Below are 18749 nucleotides of genomic sequence, written 5' to 3'. Positions count from 1 at the left end.
AAATAAATTACAGGAGGGTGAAAAAACCGTATAATTTCAACAAATTATAATGTTTTTTAACCCTCCTTTCAACAAATTATACTGTTTTTTCACCCTCCTGTTTTTTTTTTTTTTTTTTGAGATTGGAGTTTTGCAAGTGAGTCAGACGATATGTGGCGTCATTTTTGTGAAAATTACCTAACATAAAGGCACTATCCATTAACAACTCGACATTTTTTAACTGCATTATAAATCATGAAAAACACGTTGATTGGCATTCAAGGGCTCTAATTACACTGAAAATCGTTTATGTAAAAATATTTCCTTATTTTTTAACTGATCTACACATTTGTGTAGTTAAGTTTGCACTTTTGGAGTGGAACATAAATGTTTGTTAAAAATAGCAAGCATTTTTTAAAAAAAATATGTATTTACGGATTGTCGACCTCGTGGTATAATAGTCGGCGTGTTTGTCTGCCACGCAAGAGGTCTCGGGATCGATTTCCGACATGGTTGTTTTGAAATATTTATTTAAAAGGGCGTTTTCACACTAGAATATTGTATAATCCCTGGACTGGTACCTGAAGCGTAAAACTGATCATCTTACCGTCATATAATAAAATTGATCAAGATACGCTGCGATTGGTGTACCGATTCCGTGCCCTACGCACTATTATCTGCAGAAAAGGGATGATGACTATTTATGGATTATTCAGTCTACATACTTACACAATAATTTTGTATACCTATTAATATGATATATTCGATATATTCTTGTATGGCGCAGAAACGTTGAAGATTAAAGCACGTGAGCAGGAGAGAATAGATGCCTTTGAAATGTGGTGTTGGCGTCGAATACTGAGAATACCATAGACAGCTAGAAGAACAAATGTCTCTTTACTGGAAGAAATCAACATAAAAGTTAGACTATATGCTACTAACGTACGCTGCAGTTCTTCTATCACATAGCTAGACGTGACCCAGAAAATCTGGAAAAAATAATAATCACGGGCAGTGTGCCAGGACGAAGAAGTAGAGGCAGAGCTGCAGCACGATGGATCGACCAGGTAAACAACTTCACGGGCGACCCTATATGGAGCTGTGGAGAGGGTGCAGAGCCGTGAAGAGTGGAGACGCTTTGTCTATGAAATGGCTGATAAGAGTACCAATGATCACGACCCTCAGAACTGAGGAACGACAGAGAAGAAGAAGAATATTTGACACAAAACATAAATTATTAACATAATTTTAACATGACTAAAAAAATAACGACCTCGAGACAAGATCTGGTATATTTTAGTGAATGTTTAAATAGAGAAAGGCTTCGCACAAAAAATTCCAGATCCTGTCATGTGTTTACAATACGACACAAACGGGACATGGATGCATGCGAGCCATAGTTTGTGCTGTGTTAATTGAGGAACAGCACATTGTTAATTCCTAGCAGACGGATCTAAACATTGAATTGCAGTTGTTCTAGTAACGATGGCCATTTCATAAAATAAACGTGATTATGGAGTCAGTATCATCTCTACAATAATAAATTTATTTTCTTCTGTGGTTAGTTTGTTTAAATTTTCTTGATTTGATAGGATAATGTGCTTCTGCGGTGGCTAGTTTGTGATTCAGTGATTGTGTTGTAGGTAATTTTGCATGAATCCTTATCAACAAATCTTTTGGTTCTTTCCAAAATAGTTTTTTTTTTCCAATACATCTTGGAGCTACAAAGCAAATAAATCATTAAGTTAAAGCCGGAAATTTTAAATCATAATAGTATTTATCGTTATTAATCATAATATACAATCCTATAATAAAACTATTTATGCAGGTGTACTCGTATATGGTAAAATGGCAGACTTTTTTCGAATGGCGTTCTCTAACAGTCAAACCAAACATAAAAATATTTTAATTTACAATTTGAAGCTTAAGAGCTTCAAAGTAAGCTTTGTGGTTATTCATTGTTAATTAATAAACAAAACAACTTTATTTTTAACCACCGACCGGTTTCAAAGCAAACAAGCTTTTCCGTCCAGGATTACGTAATTAATGAATTATTTCCTATTTTATTTTATCCATGTTTACTAAATACTACACGTGGAGCTAATAAATTAGGATTTTTTCCAATAAAAAGGCGGTTATTTGAGATGAATCATTTATTTATTTATTTTTATTTAATAGCATAATTATACATTTTTACAATTTAAAAAAAATTTCACTTGTTATATTTTTACTAAAACTAAAATCCCACCATGCCACTTTTTGTAGCTTGTTGGTGAAGATTATATTTAAACTGACTTAATAATATTATTAACATTTATAAAAACAATGAATAACAGATAAAAATTAACAGCCGGAAAGATCAGAATAAACATGTTTCTACAAATAATAATATATATAAATTTATTTTTGAAATACAAGAAAATATATGAAAAATTAAAATATTAACACCTCAGCTACTATTCATATAAAAACTCTTGATCGAGTAGCCACTCTCTTATTTTGCTATTGTTACAATGTGAGTTAAATTTAAGTTCTTTTGGTAATAAATTAAAAATTCTAGGTACTAAATATTTGAGAGTTCTAAATACTTTCGAAACTAGATAGAAGTAGACTAAAAAAAGAATCTTTATTTGGATATTCATTTTTTTTTTTTATTATGAACCGCTTTTTTCATTGCTCATATTTTAAAGTTGTTTAATTTAAATATTTTATTTTCAAAATGAAGTACTTTCAATCCAGTGTCTTTATTGAAATTATGATTATTTTCTATCTGACGGTTTGTGAATTCAGAAAAAAATATTATTATTCAGGCACCTTAAGTGTTCTTTTACTCTAATAATATGAATATTATTGAAGTTTCTTTTAGTTTTTCCAAAGTAGATTCAAACATTTAACCTGCATTCTACACAACAAATAACATTGTTGAAAAAATCGCATCGCAGACAAATTTCAAAAATATATTAAATCTGGCAAATACCAAGTAAATTGTAAAAATTGCGATTCAATTGACAATGAAAAAAACAACAGAAATAATGTTTATTTGCTTATTAATTAGCCTTAAAACTGGTTGGTAATTTTATTTTTTAATATTTGAAACAGTCTTTGTACAGTATTTTGTGAAACATTATTATTAAAATGAAATAACTTTTTTTTTTCTTATTTAATAACCAACTGATTTCGGCAAAACGCCATGCATTTCTTCGGGGTTAATTACCGAGTAAAATCAAACAAACTAGTTAGTAGTTGTAATTAACCCTGAAGAAGGCATGGTGTTTTTGCTGAAACAAGTTGGTTATTAAATTATAAAAATACAAAATAGTATACTGTAAACAAAGACTTATTTTAAAGTTATTTGATTTAATTATATTGGAAGATAAATTACTTTACTTACCGTTGTTGTTGATTTTACAATATGTAAGACAATGTTCCAGAAAAAAAATACCTGTCAAAGTTGAAGATGTCAATTTAAGTACAGAAAGATTCCGTACCTTTCAGTACTAACATACTAAGATTTTTATTTATTTATATTAATTGCCTTCTCAATCATTTGGTGTATTATAAGTTTGTGGTTACATAATATATTTACCTGTGTAGTTACGACTCTATTCTCTGTACCCTTTTCTGTCTATCATGGCCAACGTTGAAGAAAGAAGCAAAGGTTGAACTAACGAGGGCATTAGCGTTTACTCCATCCGTTAGGTCGCTATTTCCTGTCGTTATCTTGTTTTATCCTTTCTTTTTTGCAGAACCCGTGGAGATGGAACAGTCTAAAAAGGAAACCATTATGTTACCCACATTGAGAACAGTTCAATGAGTTATTTCTTCCATTCATTCAGATTTTGAGTCACCCTTGTATAAAATTATGTCTCGTAATAATATTAGGTGTTGACTTTTTTGCCTCCTTTTTCACTTTTTCACAGTTGTAGTTGTTTGATTATGAATTATCTTTCCGCAAGTAAAAATACACTTTGGACGCAAACTTTTAAATTATGATTGAAACGTTGCTATCTGAATATAATTAATTATAATAAAATTAAAAATAAACTTATAAATAAACTTTTTGGGTAAGTTTGACTTAATAATTAAAGCTAAATCCCAATTTTGGTCCAAAAACACCCAAAAATAAACTGTTTAGCAAACTAGTTGTAAATATTTATGTTTTCTGTCCCCTGTTAAAATACTTATTTGATCTTATCTCCAAAATATGTTAAAAATAGTATAAAAGCTGTAAACGTTGTAAACAGTTCACCAGTCTTGAAGATGCCTGCTTAGGCAAAAGCTCTTGTTGGTCAAAAAAATATATATTTAAAAATAAAACTAAACCGAGAAGTTCATTATGAAGTTTTATCAAGAAATATCAACAAAAAACATCAATGTTATCTGAATATAAAAGTTTGATTCTTGATATTCTGTGTTCGATTCCTGGCAGGATGGATATAAAATATTTATTTTATGGATGGTTTTTCTGCTATTTTCAAATGTTCCTCGACTGGCATCTGAAGTGCAAGACTGATCACTTTACATGCAATGTAACAATAATTGATCTTAATACTCTAAAATAAGAGTACCAATGCAATTCCCTATAAACCACTAGGTGAGGATAGTGAAATGATATTGATGATGATTCGTAGCGCTTTTTGTGTTTAATTTTTACATATCATAGACCTGAAATCCAAAAATATAAATATATTAAACGTGTGCCCTTGTAATTACACTTGCACACTGAATTATCATTTTTTGTACGGATCTAAGAAACTGCATAATAGAGAAAGACCTTTTTTTACATTTTTAAATAAATAAGGGTCTATGAAATACTCCACGGGTCCACGTGTAGTATTTAGTGAAAATGATAAAAATAAAAAAGAAATCAATTCATAAGTTACGTAAACCTTGACAAAGAAGCTTGTTTGCTTTGAAACCGGTCGGAGAAAAATAGAAATAAGTGATTAAAAACAAAGTTGTTTTATTTATTTTACTATGACGACGAAGTATTTAAAACATAATGTTATAATATTGTTATCTCATTTTCCACATATTGACTAAAAAGCTAAATCCCGTATTTTGTGACGTATAAAGGAGTTGCTTACTAGAAGCCAAGTGGTTATAACTTCCAATGCGATTTAAAGCTTCGGAGCTTCCAATTTAGTGCTAAAGATTGAAGTGATAAAACATTTAACATTTAATGTCATCGTATCATATCATATTTTTACAAAGACTAAATTTCGTATTAAATATTTAAACCATCATCATTTTTAAACCATTATTCGCATCAGATGATGCAAAAGGACACTGTGTTGTCAGACTTAATTAATTTATTAAATTTTTTGTAGTATAAATCAATTCATTACATATTTTGGAGGTTAAATAAAATAATAGGTAATATCGGAAAAAAATCGTTTTTTTTCTACATTTTTAAAGTATTAAAGGTCAATAAAATACTCGCAGAATAAATACTTGTAAGTAGCATAAAATTTTTTTTTTAATATTTAATTTTGAATTCCCGCAAAAATGGTTATTACATTAGCCATACCCCTAATACGTCACGATTTACGGTGTTTTTCAACTTTGTTCCTAACCGTTTAATTTTTTTTAGAATATCGTCATGAATCTTGACGTCAAAAATATCAATGCCAAACATGTCGCTTTTTTTTCTTTATTTTTAAATGACCTATTAATTTATAATTTATTTTTTAAAGTTATAAATGAAAACATTTCTCCACATATGTAGATATTTATTTTAAAAAGACGATTAATTATACTTAATCCATTTCATATATTTTTATTGACATTTGTAATATGTGATATTTCCCTATTGAGATTGCATTCATTTTTCTTTTATATTTCTTTATTTTTCCTAGTGACATATTTATAACAATTTATTTTTTAAAGTTATATATAATAACATTTTTCCACAATATACAAATTCATTTTAAAAATACAAAACATTATAATTAATCTATTTCATGTATTTTTATCGGTATTTGTAGTATGTGATATTTTTCTAGTGAGAATACATTATTTATCCTTCTATATTTCTTTATTTTTTTTTGTTCTGCGTGGATAAACTGCCGTTTAAAAATTATTATTAGAATACAAAGAAAAGTACTGTTTTTTTTTTTATAAAAAAAAAATTTGAGTTCTTATGATTTACAAAAATATTTAATTTTAAGTGCCATTTTCAAACGAGTTGTAAATAACTCACTATTAGAAAATTAAAATCAAGTTCGGGTAGAGTGGTATTTGACCTACGGACCTTTGATCCATGAGTCCGAGACACAAGCCACGGAACCACAATCCGGTTAGATTTTTTATAATTAACAAGTAGGTGAGCGTGGGTAAATTAAAGAAGAAGTTTACAAAATTGGATAATTGTTTTTAAGCGTTGCCTAGTAGGTGATATGGTTCAGCCGGATGAATCTCACCCACGTGATAAAGGTTTCAGTTCTTTTACTTCACAAAAGTCAACGGATGGAAGAGTTGAGGAAATGTGGATGTTCAAACATGGGCAGAATGGTAAATGTAACACAGTGTGTTAAATGACCACTTAAACCAGCCAATGTAAGGTCATAAGCCCTGTAAATGCCTAGACTTCCATATTCCCTTTTAAAAATATTTTCACTCTCTGTTAAAATAAATTTAAATATGTAGATATAATTTTTTAAAAAACTTTTGGCATGGCATACAATTTTTTTAAATTTTATGTCTGAAATAACGGGCCTGATGATATAAATCCACCCGAAAGCCCTTTGAACCCACCCATCTCAGCCCACGCGCACGGCACTACTAAACCAAAGAAAGCTATTGATACGCCGGTCTTTCCACTCTGGCTTTTGAATGGAAAGGGATGAAATGTTGTCAATTTAATAAGTAATGAGCATTTAAAATGTGCCGAGTGTCTCACACTCACATTCATTGGCGCCGTGTAGAAAGAGAATGATTAAATAAATACATAAATGCAGCTTATCTCAAACATCTGTTTCACAAAGGTAAGGATCAATCTTAAGCTAAGGGATTATTTATTATTTAAAAGTACGAGTATAACCACACTTAAAAAACCAAGAAATTGAAATGAGACATCAAGCATGGTAGGCAAATGCACTAACCAATACATAACGAGGCGAATTTATCTTCCCTCGATTTCCTATTCCAGGAATTTTACCTGAGATTAGCCTTTTATTATAAAGCAATTGTCCAGAATTCTGGTTCTTTTTCACAGTCATCGCTGTTTTCCTAATCCATCTGGACCAAAAACTTTTACATATTGAATAAAAAATATATTTATTTATTAAACTTATTAAGATTATCACTCTTACGCTTCAGGAGCCAGTCCACGGATAGATAAATATTGCAGTGAAAAACGTGATAAATGTACTTAATTGAAATACAATTCAAACGTTCATAAGAATGATACTAAAAATTCAGTGTCCGGGCGGATAAAGAATACAGCAGTTTTATAAAAATCGAACCAAACCCAGGACGAGAAGACGTTTGTTTGTCGATAGCTACTCTAATGTAAAAATTCTTCAAAAATAAGTCATAAAGTTCGTTTTGTAGTGTGGCGAAAGGCACTTTCGCCTATCATCCTTGAGCTTTAGCCTATCATATTTCTATCACCTGACGCGCAAAACTGATAATACGTATGCACTTAATTTTGTGTACCAATGCAGTTCCCTATGTATTATCTTTATCAATTTGTGTGTGATTTTACTTTAAGCCTTTTTTTTAAGTATTGTAAATATATGACTAAATTATAATATATCATTTGAGATAAAACTCGTTTATTAGATACGAAAAAATGTAATTTTATATTCCAACAGAGATGAAAAACAGTTTGGAAAAGAAAAAACGGACGTCTTAACATTTGCAAGGCTTATAACCTGTTATTGGCTGGTTAAAGTAGCCATTTTCCATATTTTTAAATATACTTTACACTCTGCGTACATCCAATAACTAGATTTCCATATTTTCTTCTCCAAAATGTTATCCATCTCTGTTGTGTTATAACATTAATTTTGTAAGAGTCATCGGAAATCAATTATCAGTGTCAGCTAGCCTACTGTCCTATTTAGGACATGCAGAAACGATATCAAACATTTTATTTATGTTAACAATTATTTTTCAAAACATTCGACTGACTATCAACAAACTGCTGATACGAGCGGATCTAGAATCGCTGAGAAATACATAACCTCAAAATGTCAGTAAGTAAGTAAGCAAAATGAACACACAATATATAAGTGACAAAACTCTCCGTTCAATTAGTCAGAAGTAAAGTCAAATCCGACATTGATACAATGAAGTTACGATATGCTACCAACATGTAATCCAGTTCAGTGCTCAGTTACTAAAGTAAAATATCAAACCCAATAAATCTAAATCTAATAAATTTCTTGAGACCAGTTATTCTATACAAACATTTGGACTAACTTAATGTATTATTAATCCTATTCCATTCGTGTCTGACCATTTTATTGTGATAAATCAATCTGTAATAAAGTGGCAACGATTATTTGTTACAAAATTCAAAAAATATAAAGTTATCTTCAATAATATCTTCCCCGGCTCCCAGAAAAGGTAGGAGATTATTGAACTCAAATATTTTCTGCTCTGTTTCACAATCTAATAAAAAATATTTGATCCAGTTATCTCTCGGTATCAAGCAGCATAAACACAATGCTGATTTGTAATTGCCTTAAAGAAATGCTCTATTATTTTGGATTAAATAATAAATATTTCTGCAGATGAATGAATCAGCCCGCTTCATTATTTATCCATGTGAACAATATTTAAGGTATGTCGAAATCATTGAAGACATATAGCTTCTTGAAAGTATTCCCTAGAGGTAAAATAACATAACGATAATATTTTTCTGACCTGCATATTGCTTTTTTCGTGCAAAATCACTTTACAAATCTTTGCTTAAACTTACTTTATAACTTAGCTAGAAAAAATATTATATTAGATAGTAATTATTACGTAATTGTAGACGAAGAACGAAAACTTGTAAAAAAATGTATTCAACATGGACATAATACAAGAATATCAGGCAAATACCATAAACAACTTTCTAAAACAAGACAAGGACAATCAAGACTAATGAACCAGGGACTGAAATTATACAATAAACTTCCAGACAAAACTAAACAAAAGACTCAGACAAACTTTTCAAAAGATGTAAAAAATATTATTTTGAACAGAGTATGAATAAAAAATGTTTATATTATTTTTGTAAAATGAATGTAATAATCCGTAAGGGTTTATAAATAAATTTTCAAATAAAAAAATAAAAAAATAATAAGGTGTTAACGTAAGTTGTGCCCGTTTTTATAAAAATTTAAAAATGAGCACCAAAAGTTCTAAAAAATGATAAAGGTGCCATCGAAAACAAAAATTCTGCTCTTTAAGTCATTGCGTTTGCTTTTTTCGACCCCTCTTTTTCTTCGCGCTCAATCGAGGGAATAAAGCTGCTCGCGATATTTGCGCAATGTACGGCGAGTATTTTACTAACTATTGACTGTTTTGCTATCAAGTAACGTAGGAGAATACATATTTGATTAAATTGGACGTAGAAAAGAACGTTTAACTATTACTGCGGTTATATCTTTCATTAATGAAATATTAAACTCAATAAATGATAACAAAAAACGGTAGGAGTCTTTTTAGATCTTAAAGAACCTTTCGATAATGTTAACCAAATATAACTATTAAACAAACCAGAATGATTAGGCATACGTGGTATTGTGTAACATGAGTTTGAATCGTAATTGCATAATAGAAAACCAAAAATAAATTGAGTATGTCGTATTCAAGACACATTCGAGTCTAATTAGGAAACAGGAAAAAGATTTACCGCTTATTTTTTAAAGTTAAATTTCTACTATTATTTTCTTTTTCGTATTTTTATTGGTTTGACTGAGAAATTGTCAGCGATAATAAGTTTGCCTTTTAGTCATGTAAACCTTTGTTTTATTATTTTGTATTTATAACAATTATATATTTGGTTAATAATGATTCTTTCTTTTTATATTTATGAAAATTACCTTTAATTTTTTTAAACAAAATAATGAATAGCAAAATCTAATCTTATTCAAAACAAAAAGTAACAAAAACGCTGTTTAGGATTTGAAGTTGTTCTAACTGCCACTAAGGTCCTATTGTTATAATTATTTTTCAAAATATCATCTTTAAACTAACATATATATAATATTTTTTTTATTGTAAGTCCGAGGCATATCTATGGGTTACATTTTTTAATTATATAATATTATGAATTATTTTTATAAACATTTTTCACACACGAGTGGGTAGGTATACTAATGTAGAATATTTTGAAGGAAATAAGTCATATAAATTTGATAACAATATGAATTATATTTATGAACTTTTAAAAATCCGAGTTTTACCAACTTTACAAAAAAATATCTTCAACTAGACACTGAAAATGATTTCTTCATGAAAAAACCAAAAGTTTCAAATACAAGAAACTTTAAAAGCAGCCACGAGTTTTGCATCTCACATCCGCTCTAAATTTACTACAGTCATGTAACCGGACTTGTACAAATGTTTCATTAATAATTCATTAGTCTTATTGAAAGAACTTTTCCGAACGTGACAGGCGCAAGAGATAACTCTGAATTTTATTTTTTTGCGTAAAGGGTTGGGAAATCGTAAAGCTCGCCTTTTTTGTATTTCCGCGCAGTGCTGCCATCTAGGTGAGGATGACGGAAGTGTAGGTACCACGTGATATATTATACCCCAACCGGAAGTTTGAACGTGCTTCCGTTAGCGTTGCTGTGCGGTCCCTAGTTCACAGTTTACACAATGTCCACCCGAATAAATCATGCTTTCTCTACAACATTCAATACACGAACGAATATTTAATACAGCGCTTCCTATGTTTATTGTTAAAAGGGAATTTTCGCTGGTATATTACTTGCTTTATGACAGAATTATGTTAACATTTTAGAGCATAAATAGTCGGGGACAAAAGCTCACACCCAGTTTGTACGTTTTGGTAAATGTCATTAAAATATGTTTCGTGATTAACACTCTTGTTTCAGTTTTGGATTTTAAGTTAGTCAAACAGTTTCAGGTACCGTACCTTTTTGATTTTTTAAGAATGAAATTAGATCACTTATTGTTTTTACCTTGTTAATGCGGTTGTTTTAGCAGATTTGAATCCTAAATGTTATTAATTATTTGTACGTAACGTACCTGTCTCTTTGTCAGGACACCAATCAAACATGCAAAACATACTGTTCACCTTCACCATAGTTATTGCTCAAAATTGTAAAACCAACACGACATGCATTTTAATAAGCAACCCTTAAATGCACTGATTAGAGTTGGAAAAAGAGGGAGGAGATGAAGGGATGGGCGTTATTAAAATAGGTTTAGGGTGACCATTACAATGAAACATCGTATAATAGACTATACTGAAAGGTTGTTTGATTATTGATCAAAGATACATTATTTTTAAAGCTTTTCTAAGGTTAAATATTTCCGTATTGATTTATCGTTTCTGTATATGAGACCCTCAGAATCTAAGGTGGCCACGGTTTTATGTGTATTTTTAAGAAAATTTCAAAAATACACTTGCAATTTTTAATTTAAATATGTAAAAAAAAAATTAATGGATAATATTTTGTGCCATTAACACTTCAAACAATTAATTTAATCGTTAACAAAACAAGGAACGCTATTTTTATTAATCATTAAAACATATGCAGTTGGCCTCTTTAGATAATATCTTTGGCGTTTGGCCATCTTTGATACAAAGGGCCTCATATTTATGTTTCGTTTTTAATTACACCTGTAGAGAAGAATCTGTAACTTTCGAAACTAGTCGTGCTTTGAAATAAACTCAAATGGTCTAAGAACTAAGTGTTTTATTAATTATGAATTTAATCATGTTATTCCACAAAGTCAATGCCGATTTAATCAATAATATAACTTTGTTGTTATTCAATAAAATAAAAATAATAATATTTTTTTTTGTTTTTAACCCTTATCTCGGTAGAACGAAAAATTTTTTTTTTTCATTTGATGATTGAAAATGCTTCAGAATAACAATCATTTTTTTTTATTTTCAGTAAATGTTTTTTTCGAGTTGTGATAATGCAGTTAATAATGAAAAAGATAGTTAAGCAATTTAAAATTATGATATTTTACTCGTGTTTTAATTCATGAGAGAAAATGAAAGCATACGTATCCATTGCCTAAGTTAACTACTTTTTTACAATTCCTTTATCGACCGGTTTCAAATCTATCAATTTTTTTTATCAAGTTGATCAAATTTGATCCCATTTTATTTTTAACGGTGTCTACTTAATATTCAATCAATATTTATGGAGTTGATAAGTCAAGTCTTTTTATCATGTTTTTCTTGCAAATATAGGAAAGTGAGGGGTTTTCCAAAATAAAAATTTACTTAAATTCAATTTTTATTTTATTTTTATTTTATTTTTATGTTGAATATAATTTTATGCCAGGACACCTATCTAGCATTTTTATTTTTTCCTATACGTTTTTTACACTGTACTCTGTGGAACGTGTCCCCGTGTAAGAAGAGGTTCCAGTATATGAGCTTTATATGTACATGATTCGGGTTAAGTTATGTTAGGTTAATGTCTACGGTTAATGTATACGGTTTATGTTAGGTTAGGACAAGTATAATTAGCTTGGGTAATATTTTATTTAAAAAGGTAAAACGATATGTTACTGAATATTTTTTTTTTTTTTTGCTACTGTTCTTTCAATTGTACTTTATATACATATAAAGGTAATATAAATTTGCACAATGGCTAGTATATTGCCTTAAGCCAGTTTTTTTTTACCGACCCAAACCGTTCAATTTGAGAAAATCAGTGAAACATAAATATACGAGTATTAAACTTGTAATTTATATATGTATTTTATTGAAATAAACGGCACTAAGTGCTTTTTACATATTAATTGAATATACAATAAAATACATGCATGTTAGTGGAATGAATATAGTATTTAAAATAAACTATTACTAAACAGTTATTTACAAATTAAGAAGTCAAAAAAAGATACACAGTTTAAAAATTATATTTCCAGTTATAAAAATATTTTAAAAAGAAAATATTCGATGGTTAAAATATTTTGAACCTGTAAAAAAACTAAAAAAGCAAAACATTTTAATAAAAAAAATAAAACAGTTTCAAATAACACTAAACGATTAAAATAATATTATATGTATTTTTACTTAAAACTTCTACTTAGGTAACTAGTATAAACAAACATATAAATAAACATATAAATACATACTGATATAAAAAAAAGGAAGAAAATAAATATTTTGTAATTTTAAATAAAATCAAGAAAAGAAAATAAAAAAAAACATTGAGAAAGAAATATAAACAATTTTGAAGAATACTAAATGATAACAATTTTTTTATCTAGAACTATTAGGTACTAGCTTTTCCTTCCCATGAAATACAGGAGAAGGCCCGCCCTGTATGTACTAAAGTTAACATGCAATGAGTCACCAACATCTTGGTACTTATTGCCTAGAGTGTGAAGTCTATTGATGACTGCACTTTTACCATATGAAGTCGAAGTATTGTTGCCACAGTATTTGTAGGTTTGCCGAGTTGTCCTTTTTGGAACATTAAAATTGATTAATGGTAAAATTGCAGGGGTATCAAACATAGAATGAATTATTTTATATAAATTATAATTCTTCTATCGCTTTATCTTGATAAATTCAAAATATACAATAACAATTTATAATCTAAAAATTCGATACCTAACACCTTATTTAAAATTAATAAATCGCAAAAACTTATTTTTGACTCTTTCAATACAATTTTGTTGGCTAGAATAACGAGGAGCCCAGATTGTAGCATTGTACTCTAAAATGCTTCTAACAGGTGAAGTATACATCATTCAATTACAACAATATCTTTGAAATCTTTTGTGGTTCTGATTATGAAACCTATCATTTTCAGGGATCCATAATAAATGCTATTAATATGACCGATAAAGGATAATTTGGTATAAAAAATAACACCTTAATTACGTATTTCGGAAACGGAGACAAGGTCTGAATCGCCAATAGAGTAAAAATATTTTCATCATAAAATACCACATTGAAATTTTTTATTGTATTAAATATCTACACCATACTATGGAGAGAGAAATGGGTAAAGAAGGAAACAAAGAGGGAAAAGAAAGGAAAAACTGAAATATTCAAGAAGTGACATTTTATTCGCAATTTGGTTGTGAGGAATATTAATACCCGACATATGTTCTCAATATCATTATCCAAGATAAATGTGAAAGGGGCAACTAAAGCAGAAGGGTTCAATTTAATTGAAATCGCAGTTCATGATTTCTTTTTATTTTACTAGATTTATAAAATCGGTGATTGTTTTTAGAAAAGAAGTCGCGGCAATTATAATAAAAATATCACTTTTTTTTAACATTTTTTTTTCAATTTTTATTACGGGACTCACCAAGCCAACTCATATGGCTTGTTGGTGAAGATCCTTTACATGAAAACATATGATCACACTTCATAATTGTATTATAATAATTACTACTAAATAAGCTATGAAATAAAGAGTGAAAAAATGTATATACAAGTATATATAAAATTTATTTCAACAGAGAGGAGAGAATATGGACGTCCAGGCATTTACAGGGCTTATGACCTGTTATTGGCTGGTTTAAGTGGCCACTTTACACACTGTGTAACATTCACTATTTTGCCCATATTTGAACATATATTTTCCTTCAATTCTTTCATTTGTTGATGTTTGTGAAGTTAAAGAGCTGAAACCTTTATTTATGCAGGTGAGATTCATCTAATTGAATTATTTCACCTACATACTAGGCAACGCTTGAAAATGTTATTTTTTCAATTTCTATATTTCTTCATGGACCGGGTGGATTAATCAACAATATTTTGAGTTTGTCCAAATTTTTGTAGACATGGACTGGATTAAACTCCCTGGGGAGCTGTTTATATAAACATATTACAGCATGATGATGAGATGAAGAACATTTAAAAGAAGGTAATATTTAAGTCTAGGCATATCTACAGGGCTTATGACCTGTCAATGGCTGGTTTAAGTGGCCACTTTACACACTGTGTAACATTCACCATTCTGCAAGCATTAAGGCATACTCAAACATTGTTACAAGTATATATATCATATTAAAAAAATAATATTTAAAAAAATGTAAAAAAGCTATAAGTAAGTACGCAATATCACAATTATAAGACAAAAAATAAATTCAAAACCGGAATACCAAAATTTAAAACAGAAGTGTGTACATGATAAAGACTTTTAAAAAAAACTTTATTTCTTCATGTATCTATTTGTATTTCCATTTCCATATATAAACCTACATCTATATCTGTAAGGTCAGCTCAATGCTTTTCACGTATCGTACACCGATAACAGAGGGAATTAGAATTTAGTAAACTGTGTGGACTTGTTACTCACTTTTAAAGTTCTTCCGATTGTTTTTTATATGGAACACTTCACTTTTGCTATAGCATGGATACCGGTATCGTGTAGATGATGATGATCTGTATAATTTAGCCTGTTTATACAAGACTTACTTCACTTTCTACGAAATATCCTCTCACACTATAGGATAAAGATTTATCAGAGATACAACTTTTCACATGTGACTTGTTCACAGGACGGTAGAAGCACAAGAATTTGAAATTGGAAGGATTTAAGTAGTAACTGGATATTTACAGTCTTATAAGTTGCCAAGATAGAAAATTTAAATTCATTACTTAATAATATCTAAAGCTATATCCATATTTACGTTTGGATGGTTTAATTAAGCCAAGATCAGTTAATAAGCCCTGTAAATGTGTAAACTTCAACATTCTCGACACAAATATTTTTAAATCAATTTTAATCTTAATAACTCCCTGGAAAATGATATTAAGGCTTGTCAGAAAACATTTGTACATACTCAAAACATTGTTGCAAAAATATTTGCTAATGTTCATATATTACTTGATTAAGTATGTTTTCTAGGCTTACATTCTTATTTTGCAAGAAAAAGCATGTGTTTTGTATGTCAATCAGTAAAGATCTGTATCGACCATTTCAAAAACAAATACCTACTTAATAAGTAAAATGGAACAAGAAATGAAAAGATGAAAATAATACAATAAAAAGGGTAAAAGTACAACAGTTGTTTCCATTGGATTGGTCTAGAGAAGAGGTCTCTAAACCACGGCCCGCTGCTAAAAATAACCCGCTCAACTTTAAATCTAACCCGGGACGTAAATACGTCATTTAAAAAAAAAAAAAGATGCATAGGGCTGTTAAAATGTTCAAACAAGTATATTATCTTCCTCGATGATCAGCCTCGTGGTGTAGTGGTCAGAGCATTTGCCTACTATTCAAGGGGTCTCGGGTTCGATTTGTATGAAAAATGTGTTTTCACACTAAAATATTTCATGGTCCCTGGACTGGCACCTGATACGCAAGACTGATCATATAACCCCCATGTAGCAAAAGTGATCAAGATAACTGCGATTGGTTTACCAACATTGCGATTGGATGCAACAAATTTATATTTTAATAACTCCATTGTGAGGAAATCCAGCCTGTCTACAATCATTTGGACATGCTTAAAATATTTTTCCATAATTATATATATTCTGGAGAAAACATTTTATTTAAATGCAACTAACCTCCATCCAGACAGACGATATAGACCGGTTAATTTTGACTGAGGACAAAACGTTTCAAGACCCCTGGCCTAGCCTATATTTTGGGACAAATAAAATAAAATGAGTCCTCAAGGCGTCCATCTCTCGCCTTGAGAATTGTTTGCAGTACTTTCTCCTTTGCATACCGATCAAAAAATGTTTTGGCTAGTAGATAAAGAAAATAAATTCTTGAATATATTTATTTTAAGTGTCAAATATACGATATTTTCTTTGTTTGGTTCGTAAAATAGTCGTTTCTCATAAAGTTGTAGTCCTAAATATTTTTTTACAAGCACCAAGTTTATGAATTCGTAAAAGGCTTTATTTTGAGGTATTGTAATAATTAGTATAACGTGTTCAATAACCTTAATATGTGATTTATCAAAATATAATTGAAACTGAACAGAAAAAAATCCTTCCGTCTTTGTCATTTAAGTGTTATATTAACAGAACACTTTAATGTTATGAAGATTTCTTAAAATATTTTTTAATTAAAAAAGTTATAAACTCGGAGACGAATTGCAGATATGATGGACTTGCATAATATAATTCACAATAATGTTGATTCAGCGTTTTGTGTTGAAAATGTGTCATTGTACGTTCCCCATAGGGGTCTGAGATCACCTGATACCTTTTACCCTCCAATGTTTACAAACAATATGGCACATTTTAACCCTCTTGCCGGAATATTAAGACCAACAAATAGAAAAAAAAGTTAATTTTGACGTTTACCATAAAAGAGCAAATAATTATAAAAATAATATTGCCGTGTTTATGAAATCAAATGTCAAATCTTTCGTTTTGTGTATGTATATTAAATTTAGTTCCTTTTATTTTATCTTTCTTCTTATTTTCTCTTTTTTTTCTTTAAAATAAAATAAACCTTATCTTTGACTCTATCTTTATTATAATGAGGAATTCCAGCCCAACCCGGAATTATAATTATAAAAATGTTTTCGTGTACACGTGAATATTTAAAAATTTTGGAATAGGATGAAATATCTCAAAAAAGCACGCAAAAATAAATAAAAAATGTTAAAAATAGTATTCATTTAAATATCGTAAATAATGACGTCCCTGCACCTTGTAAGAAACGTTTTGACCATAGAAAAAAAAGAGTATAATTTGTGATTGGTGATTTGGCGGCGAATAATTCGATTACGATCTACGACCTGAAATCCGGCAAATAATACTTTGTTGACATTTCAACCAGAGATTATGTCAACTTTCTAGGTTTTTCTAAATCGAAACGTTCGTAAAAACAACCAAAACATATAAATAAGCAAACTACAATAAACTAAATGAAGTAATCAAAGCAATATTGCATAGATTCTTGTCGGTTTTGTTATTGGCTGGAGAAATACATCTTACCGCGGTCATTGAAAGTAAGAAAACCAACCGTTTTATGACGTCACTACTGAAAAGTAACACACTGATTACAGTCATTTGGCGCGGTATTTGATAAATGTAACTTTAAAAAATCAACACTTTAAATAACGCACAAAAAAAATATAAATATATATTTTTGCTTAGTTAAATATTACGCTAGTAGAAAATAAATAAATTAAAAAACAGTGGAATTCCTCATTCAAACTTATTTCATACAACTACAAACTTATTTCATAAAACTTATGAAAGATGGTGGATTTTTAAAATCAAGGATTAATTTGAATAATTGAACCAATGTTTACTTAAAAATAGTATGTTTTTATTGTAACTTTGTTGAACTTCGAAATAAAATAAAATTATTCACATTTAACAGAAATGAAAAACATTTTTGAGATAAAAAAAAATCTAGGCATCTACAGGTCTTATGACTTGTCATTGCTTCATTGAAGTGGCCACTTTACAAACTGTGTAACATTTACCATTCTGCATATATTTAAATATCTAATTGAACAAAAGCATATAGGTGAATGTTACTCAAACCAATCAAAGACAGGTGAAAAGCTTTAGGCTTCTTATTCTCGTCTCTGAAATGTTCTTCATCTCTGTAGTAATAAAACGTTAATATATACAGCTCCCTTAGGGGTTATATCCAGTCCTTGTCTGAAAA

General features: G+C 29.4%; 1 protein-coding gene across 1 annotated transcript in view; it reads left to right on the top strand.

Annotated features, from left to right (window-relative positions):
- Positions 1–1033: 1033 nt before the first annotated feature.
- Positions 1034–18749, top strand: part of LOC148282804 (cell adhesion molecule Dscam2-like) — a gene marked incomplete at its 3' end in the record, with an annotated part of 33227 nt that continues 15511 nt past the window's right edge. The window contains exon 1 of the mRNA XM_088224526.1: positions 1034–1046. Coding sequence (XP_088080652.1) covers positions 1034–1046 — 13 coding nt within the window. The remainder of the gene's footprint in view (positions 1047–18749) is intronic.

This window comes from Micrasema longulum, unplaced genomic scaffold (genome assembly GCF_059751315.1).
Source record: "Micrasema longulum isolate JH-2025_06_02 unplaced genomic scaffold, ASM5975131v1 h1tg000288l, whole genome shotgun sequence".
Lineage (NCBI taxonomy): Eukaryota > Metazoa > Arthropoda > Insecta > Trichoptera > Brachycentridae > Micrasema > Micrasema longulum.
Note: the sequence above shows the minus strand (reverse complement) of the source record. Positions and strands in the feature narration are given on the sequence as shown.